Raw genomic sequence first — 19,251 nt, 5'->3', positions numbered from 1 at the left:
ATTTGGTGTGTAGTGGGCAGACTTTGCTCTAACTCAGTGTGGGGAGAAAAAAAGGCAAGCATTTTAATTCTACAGTCAAAACCTCTAGTAAAGCAGGTGGGCCCTGAGTGTCCTATGCCAGTGGGTTTGGCTGCATGCTGTCCCCAAGGAGAAAGGCCAGTGGGCTTCTGGCTGGGATGGGATGCTGTACGTAATGCCAGGGTGGGTGTAAGAGACCACCATAGTTGGGAGGACCCTCAGAAGTGAAATAGAAGAGATAAATCACCTTGAGACATAAAAGGTGTCACATAACCATGGTGGAGATCATGTAAATGGTGTCTGGTCAGGCAAGAGAGGCATGATGGTCCCTGATAAGGACAGGATGAGGCACATGTGGGAAGTGGCACATAATGTGCCCTGGTTGCAGGGCAGTGTTGGTTAATGCCCGTGTCCTGTTTTGAGCAGACACCAGATGATCATGAGGCAGAGACGGGGATTAAGTCAAAGGAAGCAAGAAAGTATATTTTCAACTGTTTGGATGATATGGCACAGGTAAGAGCATTGGTGAGTAACCAGCAAGACTGTTCACATACTTTCCAGCAACACTAAGAAAAGGGAATTATGGAAGTTCTCTGTGTATCCTATTCTGGGGCCAGCTCCTGAAAAACACCAGGATTATGCCTACCAACTTCGCTGTTACGTGCTGCTTTGTAGGAGTGACTGCACACAGGGGGATGTGTGCTGTAGTAAAGCAGCCTTGGAAAGTGGCTAAGGCACGTCTCTGAGAGTTGAAATCCTGCGTTTTCTCTTGTCTCTCTAGTGCTCTTCTGTATGACTGTTGGCAAGTCACTTGCTTTCTCTGTGCTTTAATATTTCCATTTGTTAAAGCGTGACAGTGGAAATATTCACCATGGCCACAGAAGAATGTGCTTGCTGTAAAACGTGGCTGGCTGGGGGAAGAATGGGAAGCACTAATTCACTGTGTCAGGTCCATGTCGTGAGAGCTAATCCCAGCATAACCACTCCTGTGACAGGAGTTTGTGCTGACAAACCAGTGTGCAAAACTGATCCACCACTAGCACCAAACTGGAGTTTGTGCTAGCAAGGTCTAGATGTTGTAGCAAGTAAAACATGTAAACGTGCAGGAATGGAGGACTCGAATCTGAGGAGACTGGATAATTAATGAAATAATAGAACAAGTATTTTTTTTTTTCCCTGGGACCTGATACATGAATGGGATGTTTCTCATAAACCTACTGACAATTTTTATGTATTTTATATATTTTTTGCTCATAGGACGCATATATAAATATCTGATGGCACAGTATATGATAAATACTGTGATTATCAGAGCTTGCCTGGTACCACATGGAAGCTGTTCATCTTCAGTGGAGGGTGACTAAGTGTTTCATTAGCCACTGACCCAGGCGAGCTGAACACTTAACAGTCTGTCTGGGGATGTGACATGCACAAGCCAGATGAGTGGCCACCACGGAGTCTGGCGTGGCTCTTCAGCAGCTACTCCTTTAGACAGGGAGGCTGGCAGGGCATGTGCTCCATGGAGGAGTAAACACAGTTTTCTGGACACTTGGCCATCTGCTCTTCCCCTTTGCTCTCACTCCTGTCCCTTCTCCTTTAGGTAAACATGACGACGGATTTGGAAGGAAGCGATATGTTGGTGGAAAAGGCAGACCGGAGGGAGTTCATAGATCTGTTAAAGAAGATGTTGACGATAGACGCGGATAAGAGGATAACACCCATTGAAACTCTGAGCCACCCTTTTGTCACCATGACACACTTGCTCGACTTCCCTCACAGCACACAGTACGTGGCTTTTGTTCCCCTTGGGTTTTGAACTGAGGGGTGAAAAGAAGAGCTGGTTGTGGTGGAGACAAAGTGTATCTGAGGGGCTTTGTTAAGATGTTTAATCCTTACGTTTTAATCTTTTCCTGCTTAAAAAAAAAGACGATTGCCAACTCAAGGTTGCAAGAATTGTGTTGTAGGTGCTTGGCATTTAAAACGCTGCACTGTGTGCTACATTAATTATGTAAATATTCAGTAATTACATATTTTTGCATTAAAATGCAGGAGAAATTATGCAATTAGTGCTGAAAGTATCAGTCTATTTCAAAGTAATATAGTCCTGATTGTTACTGGAGTAATCAACCTTATCTCCTTATCTGCAGTGAGGAGCCAGCCCTTCCTCCCAGAACCTTCCCATCGCACTAGGAGTCAGCTTGGGGCTGTTTGCTTTTTAAGGGAAGAGCTGTTCTGCAGCAGGCTGTTTTATAGGCATAAGCACCAGGATGAGGAGTTAACTTTTAAGCTTGGTTGTTGTCCATCTGTGTCACCTTAAATATCACGTTCTGACCTCATCTGACACATGTAGAATGAGGACAGGCTCCACCGCCTGATGGAGATGAGAAGAAATCATGTCTTCAAGCCTGACTGCCCTTCTCCTAAGGCTGCACCACAGAGCACAGCAGCCTGAAATGCAGGATGCCTGTCCCCAGCCCACTGCCCATGTCCAGTTCACATAGGGGAACAGGCTTCTCAGGTGTAAGTGGAGAAGGCTGACATATAGTGGGAGTTTTGCAAAGCCTTCAGGACACTTAGCTTTGAACATCCTGCTTTACAGCACTTGGCAGTTCCAGGTGCTTTCACAGGCTGTCCCTTCCCCTTGACAGGAGAACAATTATTGGCACAGTGCTGTACTTCATTGGGTGCCACTTCTGTGTTTTAGAGGCTGTCAGGAGCTCAGGTACAAAATTAAAGGGGGCTGCTTGAAGAGCTGCAGAGTGTGTTTTTGTGCTGCAGAGCAACAAGTAACTGTGTCAGCTCTCCTGCCTGCATGGGAGGCTGCAGTATTTTGAGTTTGTTTAAGGTAGCTTTACCCCTTTAAAGGAGCTGTAGCTGCCTTTTTGTTACATTTATCACAAGATAAGAGCATCTGCTTGCCAGAAGGTAGTGGGTGCACGATCTGTGTACACCCAGACTTAGCCTGCACAGCCATCTTTGAGCATTGTTACCTATAAATAGATAGTAAGTGATAAATGAAAACAAGATGGGATATGATTGTGCTAAACAGGAAAAAAGTAAAGTTTCATATAAAAAAAATCATGAATAAAATATGACAGCAAAAATACTGAGTGAAGATCATAGACAAAAGTATTTTAATTTGCAGCAGTCCTTCAGACTGTGCAACAACTGATTGTGTAAGATAGGAGAGATTTGTGACATAATGCATTGCCATCAGAAATCCTTCCACTAATGCTACAGTCCATAACCACATCTTCATTTCTGAAGTGTTCACTTGTGGCTGCTCAAAGCCCCAGAAAGATTGAAAATATCACTGGGGCCAACAGCAGTGAGAATTTTAGCCAAATAAAGAATTCAGCATCACATCTCTGAATACCAAGTGTGTGCCAGCTGGGTGTGTAACCCTGCAAGCCCCTCCATGCTGGAAACAGTGACTGGCAAAGAGAGAAATAAGCTGTAACCAGCATGGCAAGTGGATGGAACTTTTTTCTGTGATTACTTGTGCTTTAGAGAATAGAAACTTCAAAGCCTTGAAAGATGCAGGGAGCTGTAATCTCTCTTGAAAATAAATTGGGCAGGAGAAAAAGTGAGAATATATGGAAGCTGAAGCTTCTGGTAGGAATCTCTGCTGTGGCACTTTTCAGAGAGGCTGCAAGTTCAAACAGTGCAGGAGGGGCTGTTCTGCTTTCTTACAAGGAGCAAGCAGAGTGAGCTTAGCTTCCCGTTTCACATATTTAACTTCCTGGCTCTTAAATTGCTGAGTACTTCTCAGACTTTCTGTCTGTTTTACTTTGTCCCTGCTGGTTTTTGCTCCCACCTTCTTTGAAAGTAAAGCCAGAGAACATGGTATTGCATTTGTAGAGCTTACATCTTGTTAGACAAAACCATTTAGTAACACATACTATTCACCATGTACAGAGCCTATACTCTTCCCACTGCTTTCTTCTTTGTGCAGGGAGAATTATAGTCATACTTGACTGAAAAGAAGTGATCCAATAGCCTTCTGCATTTATTTGATAAGTGTTTGATTTTGCTGGATGTTCTGTGACCAACAGGTATAGTTCTGGAAGTGAATGCACATAATGGGCAGCTGTACACAGTGTCCTGAGCCTGGCTTGTCTGCAGGTGTTTATGGCCCAGATCGAGTTACAAAGATATTACTTGTAGGATAAGAGAGGTGACCATTTGAGTAAGAGACAAGACAAGGATAAAAAGATCTAGGTCCTCTTCATCAACCTTAGGGATCACAGATGTTTGTTCCTTTTAAAGGGACACTGTTTCTTAAAAGTGATGTGAGGATGTACCCCTTACCTTAAACAGTTTAGATCATTACAAAATGCTCAGCATACAGCCAATTTTTGCTGCTTGGAATTTCTCTTTCTCCATGTTGGGATAATAGAAATAAAATAAATGCCTTTATACTTTCTGAGGTTATGTTTCAGACTCTGAGGTTACATTTGTAATAACAGTTATTGTGGAAGAATTGTGGAAAACATGTATTGGTTTTCAGATATCAGAAGTGAGTTGTACTAAAAATAAAGTGTTGCCCAGGTTCACTGTGTTGTTGACTCTTAACCTCTGTATGCTTTGGTATTCTAATTAATGAAATATGAACAGTTTCATCTACCAGATGCCTACTGTGCTCTAGCAATGTAGAGAGAATTTAATTTCCTTTACTAGGGCACAAAATAGGATACTTCTCAAAATTTATATTGCTATATCAATAACATTTAAGGAAAAGTCATTGTAGGAGAAGAAGATGTAATCATTCACCCAGAGATCCAGTTCTCATTGTGAGATAACCTCAGAGCCAGATTCCCTCAGGGCATTGAGGAATTTGCTTTGGAATAACTTTTTGATATGAATTGTCCCATTGACTGCAAGAGGATATGTCATACTTCAAGATAAGCATCTGCACAAGCGTTTAGCCAGACAGGGGCAATGTTTTAACTGCTTAGCTGGACTCAGCTGTTGGTAAACAACTGCTTTAAAGGAACAAGGATGAGTTTTTAGGGGGTCTCGGTGATCAAGAACAGTAAAATTCTTCCTTGCAAAAGACATGTAAAACTATCTTAATTTACACTTAAACTGAGGCAAAAAGCATGAGTTTTCTTTTCCTCTCAGGCTCCATCATCATGAAAAAAACAGTATCTTTCTTTCTGGCTTTCAGTCTCTTTCAGTCTTTTAATATATAGCCACTTTGTATTTCCTGCCCTGTCCCCTAAGGAGAAACCAATTTCCTTTCATTTGTGACTTGTATTGTAGTGCAGAAACTTGTGGGAGACCCAGGAGTCCCAGGGCAGCTCTCTCAGCTTGGCATTTGTCAGTACAGTGTTAATCTGACTCTCACCGGTTAAGAGAAACCTGAATACAACAGCAAAGGGGTTTAAGAGCCTAGAAAGTGCTAAGCCTGCCATGGAGACCTATTGCAGGGCCACTGTGATGAACTGTTAGCTGTGTGAGACGCTTGGTTGATTTTCTCTGCCTTCCTTGCCCCTCTTTCCCTGTGCAGTGTCAAGTCCTGCTTCCAGAACATGGAGATTTGCAAGCGGCGGGTGAATATGTACGACACGGTGAACCAGAGCAAGACACCATTCATCACCCACGTAGCCCCAAGTACATCGACCAACCTGACCATGACTTTTAACAACCAGCTCAACACAGTCCACAACCAGGTGAGGGCATCAATCACAAGCAGCCAGTGCTTTAAACATTTATGTCAGGAGGGCCTAGAAGATGAAAAGCAAAGTAGCATCCTATTTAACATGCCTGCCAAGAGATGGTGCCTTTTACTCTCCTTCCTCTGCTCTTCTCCTCATTCTCTTTTCTTCAGGCAAGCAGTAATCTTGTGACATTTTGTGTGATGGTGAAATGTTGCCTTCGTTGTTTACATTGTTGTTGGGGTGATAAATCCTGCTTGCTTGGGAGGTTGCTATGGGGAAAAGCTCATTAGTCCCTTAATGCAGCAAGCAGTACTTCACTCCCTGGGTCAGGCAGAAGTATTTGTGATCTTACATCTCTTCTTCAAATTGGCATTGAAGTAAAATGAGTTTAAACCCTCTGTAACAGACACAGCACTGTAACTGATCAACAGGAAAGAAGAGTTTAGCATTAATATTTATTCTTATCTGTCATTGCTTTTACTCCAGGGGCCACAGTTGATGTGGGGACCATGTGCATGTGCCCCCACTGTGAACACATTGCACTCCAGTTTGGTAGGCTCTGGCTTTATAATCATGCATTGTATTAGTTTTACTTGCCCCAGTGTTGGGGCAAATTTGCTGCGTTAGCAAATTTGATGTGACTAACAGGCTAAGTTGCTGTGATACTGTATTACAGCAGCAAAAGGAAACTCCCCAGGGAGAACACTCTAAGAGACTGAAGCTCAAGAAATAGCTGCTGCTTTGAAGCCTTTTGGGAACAGGCTGCTCATGATTCACTCTAGAGATTGCAGGTGGCATTGCGGAAATGGTGTTTGGAAAGCCAGGGAGCTAAAGGAGTCTGTGCAGATGTGCAGGATGCTCCTGTGTCAGTGAAAAAACCAGACTTCTTGACTCAGGTCTTGATACATGTGATCACAGAAGGCCTTTTGAAACAATTCAGGCAGGCACAGATATAGATAGGTCATGACTTGGTGTGAGAGGGTACTAGTTACAAACACCAGTTCCCTTTCTAGGCTGTTTCTGAGATGCTGACTAAAGAAATGCATGCTATGTGCTCCCCTAGGTCCCAGCTGCAGGGCAGAGACACTGTACCACAGTTACTTGTAGGAAAGGCAGACTTGCTTTCATTTCCTTGCATTTCACTTGACATTAAGTTCAGCTGTTGGCTGGGGAGATCCATGGTCATTTCTGAATTCTCATAAGGGTTGTGTTGTTCTGAGCAGAACCAGTATGCCCAATGTTCCTAGAAGAATTGGAAGAAATATTTCCAGGAAGGGTGTTTTAATTTGAACAAGCTCTAAGTCTTTCACAATTCTCTTCAACATACCACTTGTCTTGGCTTTCTTTTGTTTCCTGTCTCTACAAAATATCTGGGGATTGCCTCCTTCCAGTTATGGCTTCTGCGATTACGAGTATGGGAGCTGCTGTGGTTGCTGCTCAGAGTGTTGCACAGGAGAGCAGATTGCACTTCACAGCCCCTGCCCTGAGGGGGGATCAGGAGAAGGAAGAAATATTTTGTTGTCACATCCCTCATGGCTGTGGCAGTGCAGCGTAGGTCCAGTGGCAACCAGGGCAGTTCAAAATGCTTGGTCTGCTCTCTCCTGATCAAAGCCTCCTCCTGGGTTCGTACATTCACCATGAGAAAATTTTGTCTGATCAGACTCCAGCAGTGTTGCTGGCGTATTTGGACAGAGGGGAAGGATGGGCTCTGATTTGGTAGTGTCTGGCTCCCTAGCATAAATGTTAAGAACATATATTTGGAGCACTAGCAGACCTTGCTTGCAACAATTAGACCCAGTCCAAATTTTAAAAAAGAAAAAAAAAGTCTTCAGATTTCTAGATTTTTGCAGAACTCTGGGCTGATTTTTTGGCTTTGAAACATCCCCTACTGGAGTTCCTGCTCTAAGAGATTTTAAAGACAATTTAAGTAAAGTTTGGACTTTGCAAGTATTAGCATTACCTCCTGTTATGCCTTCTGAGTACTTCAAATTTCAAACATAATTCAAGGGGCATGTGCCATCTTAGATTCAAGGTATCTAAGAGGAAAGGCAAGGATGGATTTTCCTTCTCAGGATGAGAATTCACAGGGCATGGAGGTGCTGAGTTTATTTTACCTAAGAAATGTGAGCAGCTTCTAGAGCTACATATGTGACAAGTGAACAGTGTGATTTGTGGATAGCAACAGTTTCTGAGCTCATCTTGATCATGCATGCTGTGAATCAGAGCCAGTTGGGTGAGGAATGGGGCTGCAGTCCTGCTGTAAGGAATGTGCTGTGTCTCTGAGCAGTACAAGCAGCGTGGCCGGGGGTCCCGTGGCATGGCACGGCCATGGCGCACTCAGGCAGATTGTGATCCTTCCCCCTTGTCTCTTTATTCCTCAGTGTCCTGTTCTCCCCCTTGTTTGCTGTTTTGTCTTGGTTTTTATTTTATCTTACACTATTTTACTTTATTATTTTTTGGATTTTTGCTTCTTCCAGCGTACCCATCTCCCTCATTTTTTTGTTTGTTTTTTGTTTTAATTCCCGTCATTCCTTTAGACCACCAACCTGGCTCCCACCTCCTCCAGTGCCACTATTTCCTTAGCCAACCCCGAGGTCTCCATACTAAATTACCAATCTGCACTCTACCAGCCCTCAGCGGCGTCCATGGCTGCGGTGGCCCAGCGGAGCATGCCCCTGCAGACGGGAACAGCGCAGATCTGTGCCCGGCCAGACCCCTTACAGCAAGCCCTCATCGTCTGCCCACCAGGCTTTCAAGGTAAGTCACAACCTCACCAGCTCTTGGCCCACTGCTTCGTCCAGCTCTTGTTGGAAATGAGTTTCCTCAGTGCAGGTCATGTGGCAGAAAAAAGGGCTGGCCTAGTAAATCAGAGCAGCGAGGTTATTGCAGATGGAAGTGTTTGCCTTGGCAGAGGGTCTTGCAGGCACCTCTAACAGACTGAGTTGGAGGCAGCTGCTACTGACAAGGGGATGGGGGAGAATATGTACTTGTCATTCTTTGCCCTGAACAAAGTTTAAGACTCTTCTGCCATACTTTGGTAAACTTGAAAGCTTTCCCACACAATACCAGTAAATCAGTAAATATGTATGTAAAGGGTCATCATCACTTCTCAGTGACTTGATTGCTAAAAGGGGAACTCGGGAGGGTAATGCAGCAGGGAGCATGGTGCTGGTGGATATGAGGGTTCTCCCCCATAACAGATGCCATGACCATTTATGAGGATAATTCCCTCAGCTCCAGCCCTGCTGCAAACAGCTCTGCTTGTGTATACTAGTAGTAGGAACTATTGTCAGACAACTTGGGAGATGCTCAGTGTTAACCACTTGTCCTTCTGTTAACTTCACATGCTGTAGCAATTTGGGAAAACTTGCCAAGTGTCTGTAGGAAGTGGTCTAAATAGACCTCAGTTCAGCTGGTGCAACTTCTGCTCTTCATTTCTACAAGCCTGTCTGTGCATTAGTCTCCAGGCACTTGTTAAATGTTCTGCAAGATTATCAAAGCTCTTTTGAACTAGAGAAGTTTAGCTAGACCTCCTCAGCGTAGTTAAAATGCATCTCATGGGTTTGACTTCAGAAGTGGAGTATGTAAGTGACCATCCTCAGCTTGCAACTTTGAAAAGGGTCCAAAGTAGAGGAGGCAGCATGGCTGTGCCATGCACTGAGGTGCTGGAGAGGGAAGCTTCCTCCAGCTCAGGCTAATGTGGGGCTCAGCCAACAGTGGTTGGAGTTTGGAGTGGGCTAGGGCCTTTCAAATATGAGTCTCAAGAAACTGTGCTAGAGAAAATCACCTCTCCCCATCAAGGCTGAGGGAGTATGGAGTTCTGGATTCCCATCCCACTGTGGTGTAAAGAGATCATTCTCATACAGAAATGGATTTTAGCTGATAAAGACCATTTATTGTTGTTAAATCAGAGAATATGCGGAAGAGAAGCCATTCACTCCTCTGTTTTCTGCCTGTGCACATTGTAATATTGCAGTATTTTCTATGTGCTTGAGGTACCCTAAAATACAAATTCAGCTAATCCCTTAGTGCCTTTGGAAATGTCTTTTCTGCACCCTTATACCCGTATCATGTTTGTGAACATTTGATGGACATCTTTGGGCCAGGGTAGCACAGGTAACACTCTGAGAGCTGATTATTCAGAGGGACTGAACATTGCAATTTAAGTGGACATCAGTGAGTGCCTTTAGGCTCCTCTGAGAACCATCCCCTGTTCCTGGCAATGCTGCTGGTGGCTTATGCTGGACCTTCTGTGCTGGTGGAACAGGGTTACAAGCCTCGCCTTCGAAGCACGCTGGGTACTCGGTTCGGATGGAGAACGCCGTTCCCATTGTCACTCAGGCTCCTGGGGCCCAGCCTCTTCAGATCCAGCCAGGACTTCTTGCACAGGTAAGGAACTGAAAAGGCACCAGGCTCAGCAGGTATTTACTGTGTTGTTTAGCTCTTGGAGGCTGAGGAGAGAAGCTTTCTCTGAGGGCCTTCTGTGGTGCAGTTTGGAGACTTGGGCAACTGTATATGGATCTGCAGCTTTCTTTGAAATGTCAAAATCTCCCCCAGCTCATTGTTCAGCTGAAAGACTATGTCAGAGTTGCAAAAGCCACTGGAAAAACCCTTTTTCTTTCTGCTTTTCTACTGAAATATGTGGGAAAGCCTTAGGGAAAGCAGTGTCAGGCCTCTGCTGAGAAGGAACCTGTAATAACCTCCTACATCCTCCTGAACTCAAAGTCTTGGTGGTAGTTTACAGCCAGGAATTGCTCTGATGAGTTGCATGCTGCTGATAAATACCTTTCATGCTTTAAGTTTTCACTGTTCTGTTTTATGAGGATCTCTGCTCGTGAAGTATGAGAGAGATGTCGGAGGCAGAGGCAAGGGCCCCACACTCAAGGAGTTCTCCTTGTCAGCAATTCTTATTGGCACAATTGTCTGAAATGTTCTCATAGGAAAAGCATGGTTCCTCCTAAAAAAAAAAGCCAAACAGGAATGGGTATTACTAATTACATGCACATCCTCGAGGGATACCCCAGCTCCTCAAACCAGAGGAGGAGTTCATTCCTCCTTGTGCAGGCTTCAGTGAATCTGCCTCAACTCTTTTTGAGCTGGCACCATGGTACCTCTGCTGATACCAGAGAGGGAAAAAAAGACACCTAAAAAAACCACCTAGTATACTTAAAATTAAGTTGTGCAAGCTGGAAAAGATGACCAGCTAGTTACAAAGGCACAACTCTGTCTCAGGCTTGTTTGGTCTGCCATGCCACTTTCATCTGCAGCCAGGAACCAGCAGACTTCAGGTTTTATGCCTGTGTGTTGTACTGCTGGGGTAAGACTGTAGGTGCTCTTGCCTTCCTTTACCACCCACCAGTCACACTTATCTGGTGAAGACAGATCAAAATGCAACTTGCAGTCTGTGTGATTTCCATCAGCTAGTATGCCCTGCCCCTTCCCAATAGAAGAGCCTTTGTCAGAGAGCTGTCTGAAACATCAAACTGATCTCTGCTGCAGCCTGTTGTAACAACTGACATGAGCCACTTCCCTTGTTTGGTGGGAAAGAAGAGCCCGAGAGGCAGGGAAACAAAAGCCATGGCAAAGCAGGGAGCAGTCCATGCAGGCTCAATGGCTGGCACCTCTTGCTTGTTCAAGAAATCAGCCAAGGCAGTGAGTGAAGGAGGTCACTTTACATGCTAGCTTTACATGCCCCCACCATTCTGCCAGGCCTCCAGTGGTGTGCTGTCCTTTGGGGCTTGAAGGGGTGAGGGCTGGATCTGAAACATCTCAAAGACAGCAGGATCCTGAAAGATCTCAGTGCCTCCTCCTTTTTTCTTCTCATGGTGGCCTTGTTGGGCTCTAAGCAAGTGAGGAATGTTTGGTAGTAAAGCTCCTCCTGAGCACCCTCCTGCCCACACGTTACCAATTTCAGTGCTGCCTCTGCCACGTGAGCACCCGGTTCATGGGCATCCCTTTTCATACTTTTTACTGACATTTCATTCATTGTCACTTCCAAAGGGGAATTCAGACTGTTTCTGAGAAACACTCCACACTTGTACAGATTTTTAATTTTTGATGTAATAAAAGAGAGGAGATGTGCCTGTTGCTGTGCCAGTTTGTCTCACGCGATGAGAAATGCAAGCAGTCTCTGATGGCAGGACACTCTGATTGATGCCGGTGGCATCTGGTGTCCGTGGGCCTCGCTTGGTTCGGGCTGAGCAGCTGTCTGATAAACAAATCTGTACCCAATTCCAGTTTCCTGAATGGAAAAACACAGCTTCTTTGTGATGCATTGTAGTCACATCTGATCTCGGCGGCTGCGTGTCTCTCTCCCAGCAGAGAGCTGCTCCTCTCATGCACAGCTGCTTATCTAATGTTCTTCAGCCTGGGCCGTGTGACTGCTGCAACTGTGAGAGGGATTGGCCCCAGCAAAGAGTGCAGCACCTCCAGAGTCCACTTCTGTCTGTCCCCTGCTTTATTTGTCCCACTGATGAAGCATGATGCTGCTCCTTGTGTTCCCAGAACTGTGTAGCACTATCAGGCTTTCTCCCCTGCCTAACACAGAGCACAGGTTTTTGTGTTTGCACTCCTCAGGATGCTTGTGGCTGGTAAAGCCTTACTGCATCCCAGTGCAGCTGGCATCAAGTTCTCCCTGTGCATTTTGTCCCAGACCAGCTGTCCCAGATGAGGGACAGAGGGATCCAGGGCAGGAGGCATTGACAGAGCTTGAGCATCATATCTGGCAGCTGTGTGTCTGCAGCCTGTGGCACAGAGCTAGGCAGTGCAAGGCAGAGCAAGCAGCCTGCAAGATGCAGGGTCACTGGCTAAAGTAACTTGTTTGTAACTTCTCTGGGTCTCTTCTTCATCCTCTCAAGCAAGTGTGGTTCACATATTTTATGCACAGAGACCAGTGAAAGGAGACTGATCCTGTCTTTACTCACAGCTCACTGCAGCTTCCGATCTCTAAAGAGGCAAAGCTGCACAGTTTTCCAGCAGGCTTCCATGGTGTGACCCAGAACTGTCCCTTGCCCTTGAATAACATCCTGGATTCTTGATTTTCTCTCCTTTTAACTCTTTCCCAACATCACATCTTACAGAGGTCCTGCCACTAGCTTCCAAAATGTTACTCCATTAGTTGTTCCTGCTCCATATCCAGAGTATGAGCGTGGTCACTCCAGGGGACCCACCAGCTCCTGAGGACAAGGGCCAGAGCATTGCTTCACCACCCCACCGAAATTTCATAGTAATGCACTGGCTGGGAACAGGTTGCAGCTGCCAGGACAAGCCTTCTATGTGTAAGCACAACACACAGTGCTGGTGGATCAGCCTAGACAAGTCTTATCTGCAGATTAAATGATTCAGTGGTCCTTACCTAATAAGTGAGGAATTTGTGCCTAGGCCCTGACACTGCATCTAAATTTATGCACTGCAGTCAGACAAGGAGCTTAGATTTGTTCCATTCCCTTCCTGAAAAGGGAGGAAGCAGTTTTGTCTGCAAGTAAATCCAGGTAGTCCCCTGGGATTGACTTCAACGGTAGTTCAGTCTCCTCTTTTAAAGCAAAGCTGAGGTAAAAAAAGAAAAGAGAATAATAAGAATGCTTTTTTCCTCCCTGATCTTTTTGTGCCTTTGCCTTATCCTTTTACCTGCTCCAAGCATCACCAGTCTATGGTAGTTGCTCCTTAGATGAAGGGCTCTCAGGAGCCTTGTGACTCTCTATCCTTTGCAGATGTTGCTGAGAGGCCACACCATAGCAGCCTTTTCATGTAACTGAGCAACACAAAAAGTTACAAAATGATCAAACTTAGGATTAGAATTGGGAAAAAAAAGTTTTTTTGCAGGGTGGACTGTTTTGGAGTTTATGTACTGGGGGAAAGGAGGGAATCATGGGGACAGTTAATACAATCGTTGTGAGTGTGGGGAAGGGGATAAATGCATGCCTGGAAGAAGTCTCCTCTCAAACTTAGCTTCCTTAGAGCAGTGAGATAACACAACATGGGTCCAGTACAGTAGTGCAGGTTGGGACTAAGGTGGGCTGTAGCTGGTACCCCTGAGTTCTTCAGCCCAGCAGTAAAAAGCTGCCAGAGCCACATAGCTAAGAAAGTTTCCCAAGTCCAAAAAACAATCATCTGACTTGCGTGGAGTCACTGGAGCAGGACAACCTGAGTCATGCCTGTGGCAGCACAGCTGGAAGGGTGATTGCATAGCAGAATGATGGCTCAACTCAAAAGGCAGAGATTTTCTACCCTCTAAGGGTGGGGGGGGGAAAGTTGAAGAACACATGGAGAGGACAGGTATGCAATGTGTAGCTGTGCATTTCTTGAAAAAGTAAGCTGGATGTAGAAAGGGGAAATTAACAATGGAACCATAGCGCCCAGCTGATCTGGAGAGTCAAAATTAGAACATGCTAAAAAATTTGGTGTTTGAGTTGAAATGCCAGCAAGTTTTGATCCCTTCCATTCCCTGTTTAACCTAAAACACAGCTGCTGCTTTGTATGGCAAGGATTTTTTTTGCCCCCTGCTTTGCATTCTCTATATTTATAACTATTCCTGCTTATACTGTGGTTTCCTAACAGTGTTTGTCTTCTGTGACTGAAAGGTGGTAAGAGCTGTGTAGTATGACCATGATCACTATTAGGGGCTCCAGCTGAGCGTGGACCATTGCTCGCGTTCAGTGCTTGATGCCTTTTGCTAAGGAATTGCTTTCCCTTTTCCTGACAGCAAGCATGGCCCAGTGGCACTCAGCAGATCCTGCTGCCTCCTGCCTGGCAGCAGCTGACTGGGGTGGCCACCCACACTTCTGTCCAGCACGCGACCGTCATCCCGGAGTCCATGGCAGGCACCCAGCCGCTGGCAGACTGGAGGTAAACTGGGGGTGCTTGGAGGCGCCCTGAAGTACCCACAGCTGCTGGAGGAGGCATGAGGGCTGGGCTCTTGCAGGGCTGAGGGGAGGAGGGCAGCAGCCTGTGACCTCACTGTCTGATAGCTGTGGGACACTTCTCTGCTCCCTGCCCTTGGAGTGCAATGCTGTGCCCACACCACTCCTTCAGCCTGTTCCCTGGGGAAAACCCTCTGTCCTGGGAAGGCTGGGTACCCAACAAGTCCTGGAGGAGAGGGCACCCGGGTGGAGGGTGTTGGGAGGCTGTGTGGAGGAGCCTGCCGAGCAGCCGCCAGTTGCATTCTCAACATGTGCCTGTGTCCCCGCTGTGCAGGAACACGCACGCCCACGGCAGCCACTACAACCCCATCATGCAGCAGCCCACGCTGCTGGCCAGCCACGTGGCCCTGCCCGCCGCCCAGCCCGTCAACGTGGGCGTCGCTCACGTCATGCGCCAGCCACCTGCTGCTGCCTCTGCCAGGAAGAGCAAGCAACACCAGTCGGCTCCACGGTGAGTGCCGGGGCTCCCGGCCCGGCTGCTTCCGACCGCGGCCTGGCCGCGCTGGCGTGCTGGCAAGAGAGGTGCTCACTGACTCCTGTGGGGCGAAACAGGTTTTGTTCCACAGCCCGTGAGGGATTAGGTCACACACTGTGTGAGCGGGCTCTTCACTGCCTCGCCTCTTTGGTACCCAGGAGGTAGTTAGGGGTGTTTTATACCCCTCAAGCATCATTTTGTGTGGGAGTTAGTGGCTGGAGAAGATGCAGAATGGGAGGCTCAGACCTGTTCATACAGCTTGTTACACTGCTGCAATTACCTGGAGCCTTGTAGTCATGATGATTTAAAAACATAACTATTCTCAGGTCAGTGTGATGCAGTGCCCAGTTGGCACACCTTTTCTTGCAACATCCTCTGGAAGAAACACTCCTGAAGTGCAGCATTTGCACGTTGAGGGGGCTGCATTTTCAGGAGCGTGTGCCTGATGTGTGCACACAAGATCTGCCCTTTCTAAAGCAGTGGGGTGATGACAGTCTTCTGAACTTTATTGCCACAGGGAGTGGAGGACTGGGGTGGCTTTGGGCCACCTGAGCTCTCTTGCTCCTAACGTAAGTGTTAGCCCTGTCTTCAACAGTCCACACCAGTAACAGATACCCATTATTATACCCTGGCCTTATTACAATTATGGCAGCATAAAATAGGGAGCATTTTATAAGGATATCTCATACAGAGCAGTCCTTAGCATCTGGCATCTCTCAGTAGAGCCATTTGGCTCTGGAAGGAGTCTGGGGTTTCTTGCACAGCTCAGATGGTAGGATGGTTGCAGTGCCTGTCACAGCACTGTAATCCTGTTTTGAGGGCAAGGCTGTTCAAGGTGTATGTGCAGCTGCTCTGGAGTAGGTCCCCTGGGCTGTGCAACTAGCACACTTCTTTTTTAAAAGAAAAAACATAAAACAGTGCAGGAGAGAGAACCAAAATGGGTCACCACTTGTGCAGTGGCAAAAACCTGAGCTTGTGGTTTTCCTGGGTGACTGGACTGGTGCCAGAGCGGCTCTGAGTTCGCAACCAGTTCAAGTCAAGTTAAGAGGCCACTATTTAAGTCCTTCCCATTTATCTGCTCTCTAATGTTGGATTTACTTTGGGTGGGCTCCAGCTGTCTTAGTCTATTCATAACATAGAGAGGCAGCTCTGTCCCCAGCTAGCCAGCAAAAGAGAGTGCCTGTTGCAGCCAGTGTGCCTGTGCAGGGCCTCCCCTCTCCTGTCACTTTAGGGTGGGGTGGCTGTGTCCAGGAGGAATGGGGCACTCTGAGAGCAAAGGGTTTCTACAGCTTCATTGACTGTGACTCTTTTTGTGCCAAATGAGGAACCATGCTCCTTTGGAGAGGAGGGTACTCCATGCTGCTCATTGGTATTCCAAAAGCACTTTGAATGCCACTGTGCAGCCATTTGTTATGCAAAAGAGCCTGTGTAAGTTGGTGTAGTGTGATATACTGCCAGGGTGACTTCCTTTTGATGGATGCCACCTATTCCTTTTGTTAGCTTTTGGGCCAGGCTGAACATGCAGCCCAGGCCCCACAGTAGAACAAAACCAGAACTTTGGGGTTTTCTTCCTTTTTAAATCTCCAGATGTTCTGCAATCGCAAAAAAGAAACACAACCAAGAAAGGAAGTGTGGGAAATGAGTGAAGTGGGCTTTAGTCAGTGTGCTTTGGTAAATAACCCCATCTGTAGACCCACACTGCACTGTTTGGCTGATAGTTTTGTGCTTGGATCCCTGATCCAAGTGGCACTTTTCCGACTGGTCAGACAGGGAAGACTGTTTCTCTACTGTGGGAATGTTTCTCTACTGTGTAATAAATATATGTTTATTTCTTTCTGATTTATATATGTTATATGCTACTTCACACAGGAATGAAACTTAATATATGTCCTCCCATCCGCCTGCTCTCATCCATGGGACACCACTGTCCTAGAGGATAAAGTATTGAGCAGAAAATGTTCATTGAGAAAGATTCTTAAACAGCAATTTATTTCTGTTTAAAAAATCAGTTTTCCTGATAAGTGATTGTGGTTTTCCACAACAAATTCTAGTTTTACCTCTAGTTTTTTTTCTGGCCAAAAAGTATCTGGTCATGATGCATTCCATGTAGGATGCAGGAGGAAGGGATTATTATTTGGGTGGTTCTTCCTCTTGTGTCAGCCATGCTGTGCCTGCCTTTGTTCTGTATGTCTGAGCTTTGTGGCTGGCCTTTACCCCCCCAGTGCAAACTCCTGAGAGGCAGCAATTCTCATCCGGAAATTTCTAAGGAATTTGAATTTTTTATTAAAAGAAACTACTTTTCAGCCAATTATGCGAATAAGTCGTGCAAGGCACTGTCTTTGAAGAAGTGACTGTGCCAATTTTACAGTTTTCTTAGACTCCATAAATCAGTGCTACTGAATCAGAGACCAGGACTCACAAACCACACCAACAGGCGACTTAAGCATGCAGAGTTTTAACCAACTAACGCTTCTCCCCATTTCCAGCAACGCATCCACCTATGAAGTTTCATCCTCCCAGTCCATCAGCTCGCCCCAGCGGTCGAAACGAGTGAAGGAGAACACCCCTCCCCGCTGTGCCATGGTGCACAACAGCCCTGCCTGCAGCACCTCGGTCACCTGTGGCTGGGGTGACGTGGCCAGCAGCAGCACGCGGGAGCGGCAGCGGCAGACCATCGTCATCCCCGACACCCCCAGCCCCGCCGTCAGCGTCATCACCATCAGCAGCGACACGGACGAAGAGGAAGAGCAGAAGCATGCACCCACCAGGTGAGCAGTAGTTCTCTGCTCTTCTCTGCGTGCAGGAGAAGGAGAGAGGGGTATGGTAGTGCTGGAGTTGCTGTAGGATTCCAGGAGCTACGTTTGCATCTCATCAGCCTGGTTGTCTTTGATTTGTGAGGAAAATTGCTAGCTGAGGACTCTACAGATTCGGGTGATGCTCCATTCTGTGCTGTACATCTGCTGTGTTACCTGGGAGAAGTGCAGTAGTCTCTCCATACCATAGTCTCTCATCTATAAGAGGAAATACCAGTTTTCTCTATCTCTTTTTTGTGGAAAGAAGACTTCAGATAGCCTATGGTGATGAGCCTTTGTAAGTTAGACATCTGCTGAAAACAAAGACAGAAAGGCTCGGGAAGAAGGGACCTTAAATTTGCCTTTTCTCTTTCTAAGTGATCCAGGCATCTCTAAAGACCATTTAAATGACATCTTCCATATGTTCCTTCCATATTTTCTTAAAAAAGCTCTCAAAAACAGTGGTTCTGTCATAAACACTCAATAATGATAAATAGAGAGTTGCTCAATCTTGATTGTGATGCCAAAATATCCTTGAACTATAGTAAAAGTGGCAGAAACTACTTTCTGTCTGACTCTGCAGAGAGGCATAGACAAGGCTAGAAAGTGGTGGCTGAGTTTACTCTTCAGAGAATTAATTCATCCAAGTGAACAGCATGGCCCAGGATGGCTGCCATTGCTGATCATCCCTTGTGGATCAGAAAGGACTTAATTTTCTGGGGCTGTCCTTTCAGCACCTTTCATCACATGCAAGTGCTCTAGGTTTCCCATCTGATGCCAGTCACAAGACATTGCTCTGCTTTATAAGATGTAGAGAGGTAACTTTGCAAACAGCTGAATAATTATGCCATCTCCATATTGGTAACTGAGATAGGAAACTTTTAACCTTATTCTTCCAGTATTTTCAAGAGAGGATTTTTTTTTTACTTATTTAGAACACACTCCATGGCAGATTTTCCTTTAATCACCAGAGATACCTCTCTGTATCTCTGCATCTTTGCAGTGTGGTGATAAATGAAACCTTCAAATGTACACAGAACAGATGCGACACATTTGGCCTCCAAGAGCTAAAAATCTGTAAAGAAAAGCCATAAGATTCAGGCATCCAGGCTGGAATTTCAACATGCTTCCCAACAGCCACCACTGCTTCCCATTCCTCTCTCTGTGCTAGCGAATGCCACTGGGCAGCAAGGGCTCAGTGCCTCTCAAAGTCAGCAGTGGTTCACAGGACAGTGTAGCATACTTCACTTAAAAAAAAAATAAAATTGCTACAACATTCCTTGCTTAGATGGGGGAAGAAAGCACATTTTCAGAAAGAGTTGCATGAAGACCAGAGTGTAAGTCAGGGGGACTATAAAAAAGGAGCCCCTACTTCCTGGGCTCTT

General features: G+C 46.0%; 1 protein-coding gene across 4 annotated transcripts in view; it reads left to right on the top strand.

Moving 5' to 3' along the window:
* HIPK2 (homeodomain interacting protein kinase 2) overlaps positions 1-19,251 on the top strand; it is a 127,171-nt gene that overhangs the window by 94,761 nt on the left and 13,159 nt on the right. For 3 of the 4 annotated variants that reach the window (XM_021536501.3, XM_021536524.2, XM_021536513.3), the window contains exons 5-12: positions 445-531; positions 1,619-1,803; positions 5,531-5,693; positions 8,219-8,438; positions 9,949-10,070; positions 14,383-14,525; positions 14,874-15,050; positions 17,561-17,842. In XM_021536501.3, the coding sequence (XP_021392176.1) occupies positions 445-531; positions 1,619-1,803; positions 5,531-5,693; positions 8,219-8,438; positions 9,949-10,070; positions 14,383-14,525; positions 14,874-15,050; positions 17,561-17,842 (1,379 nt within the window). The remainder of the gene's footprint in view (positions 1-444; positions 532-1,618; positions 1,804-5,530; positions 5,694-8,218; positions 8,439-9,948; positions 10,071-14,382; positions 14,526-14,873; positions 15,051-17,560; positions 17,843-19,251) is intronic. The other variant, XM_021536531.2, reaches the window with a different exon arrangement.

The sequence above is a fragment of the Lonchura striata genome, chromosome 5 (genome assembly GCF_046129695.1).
Source record: "Lonchura striata isolate bLonStr1 chromosome 5, bLonStr1.mat, whole genome shotgun sequence".
NCBI lineage: Eukaryota > Metazoa > Chordata > Aves > Passeriformes > Estrildidae > Lonchura > Lonchura striata.
This window is presented reverse-complemented; position numbering and strand designations above follow the sequence as displayed.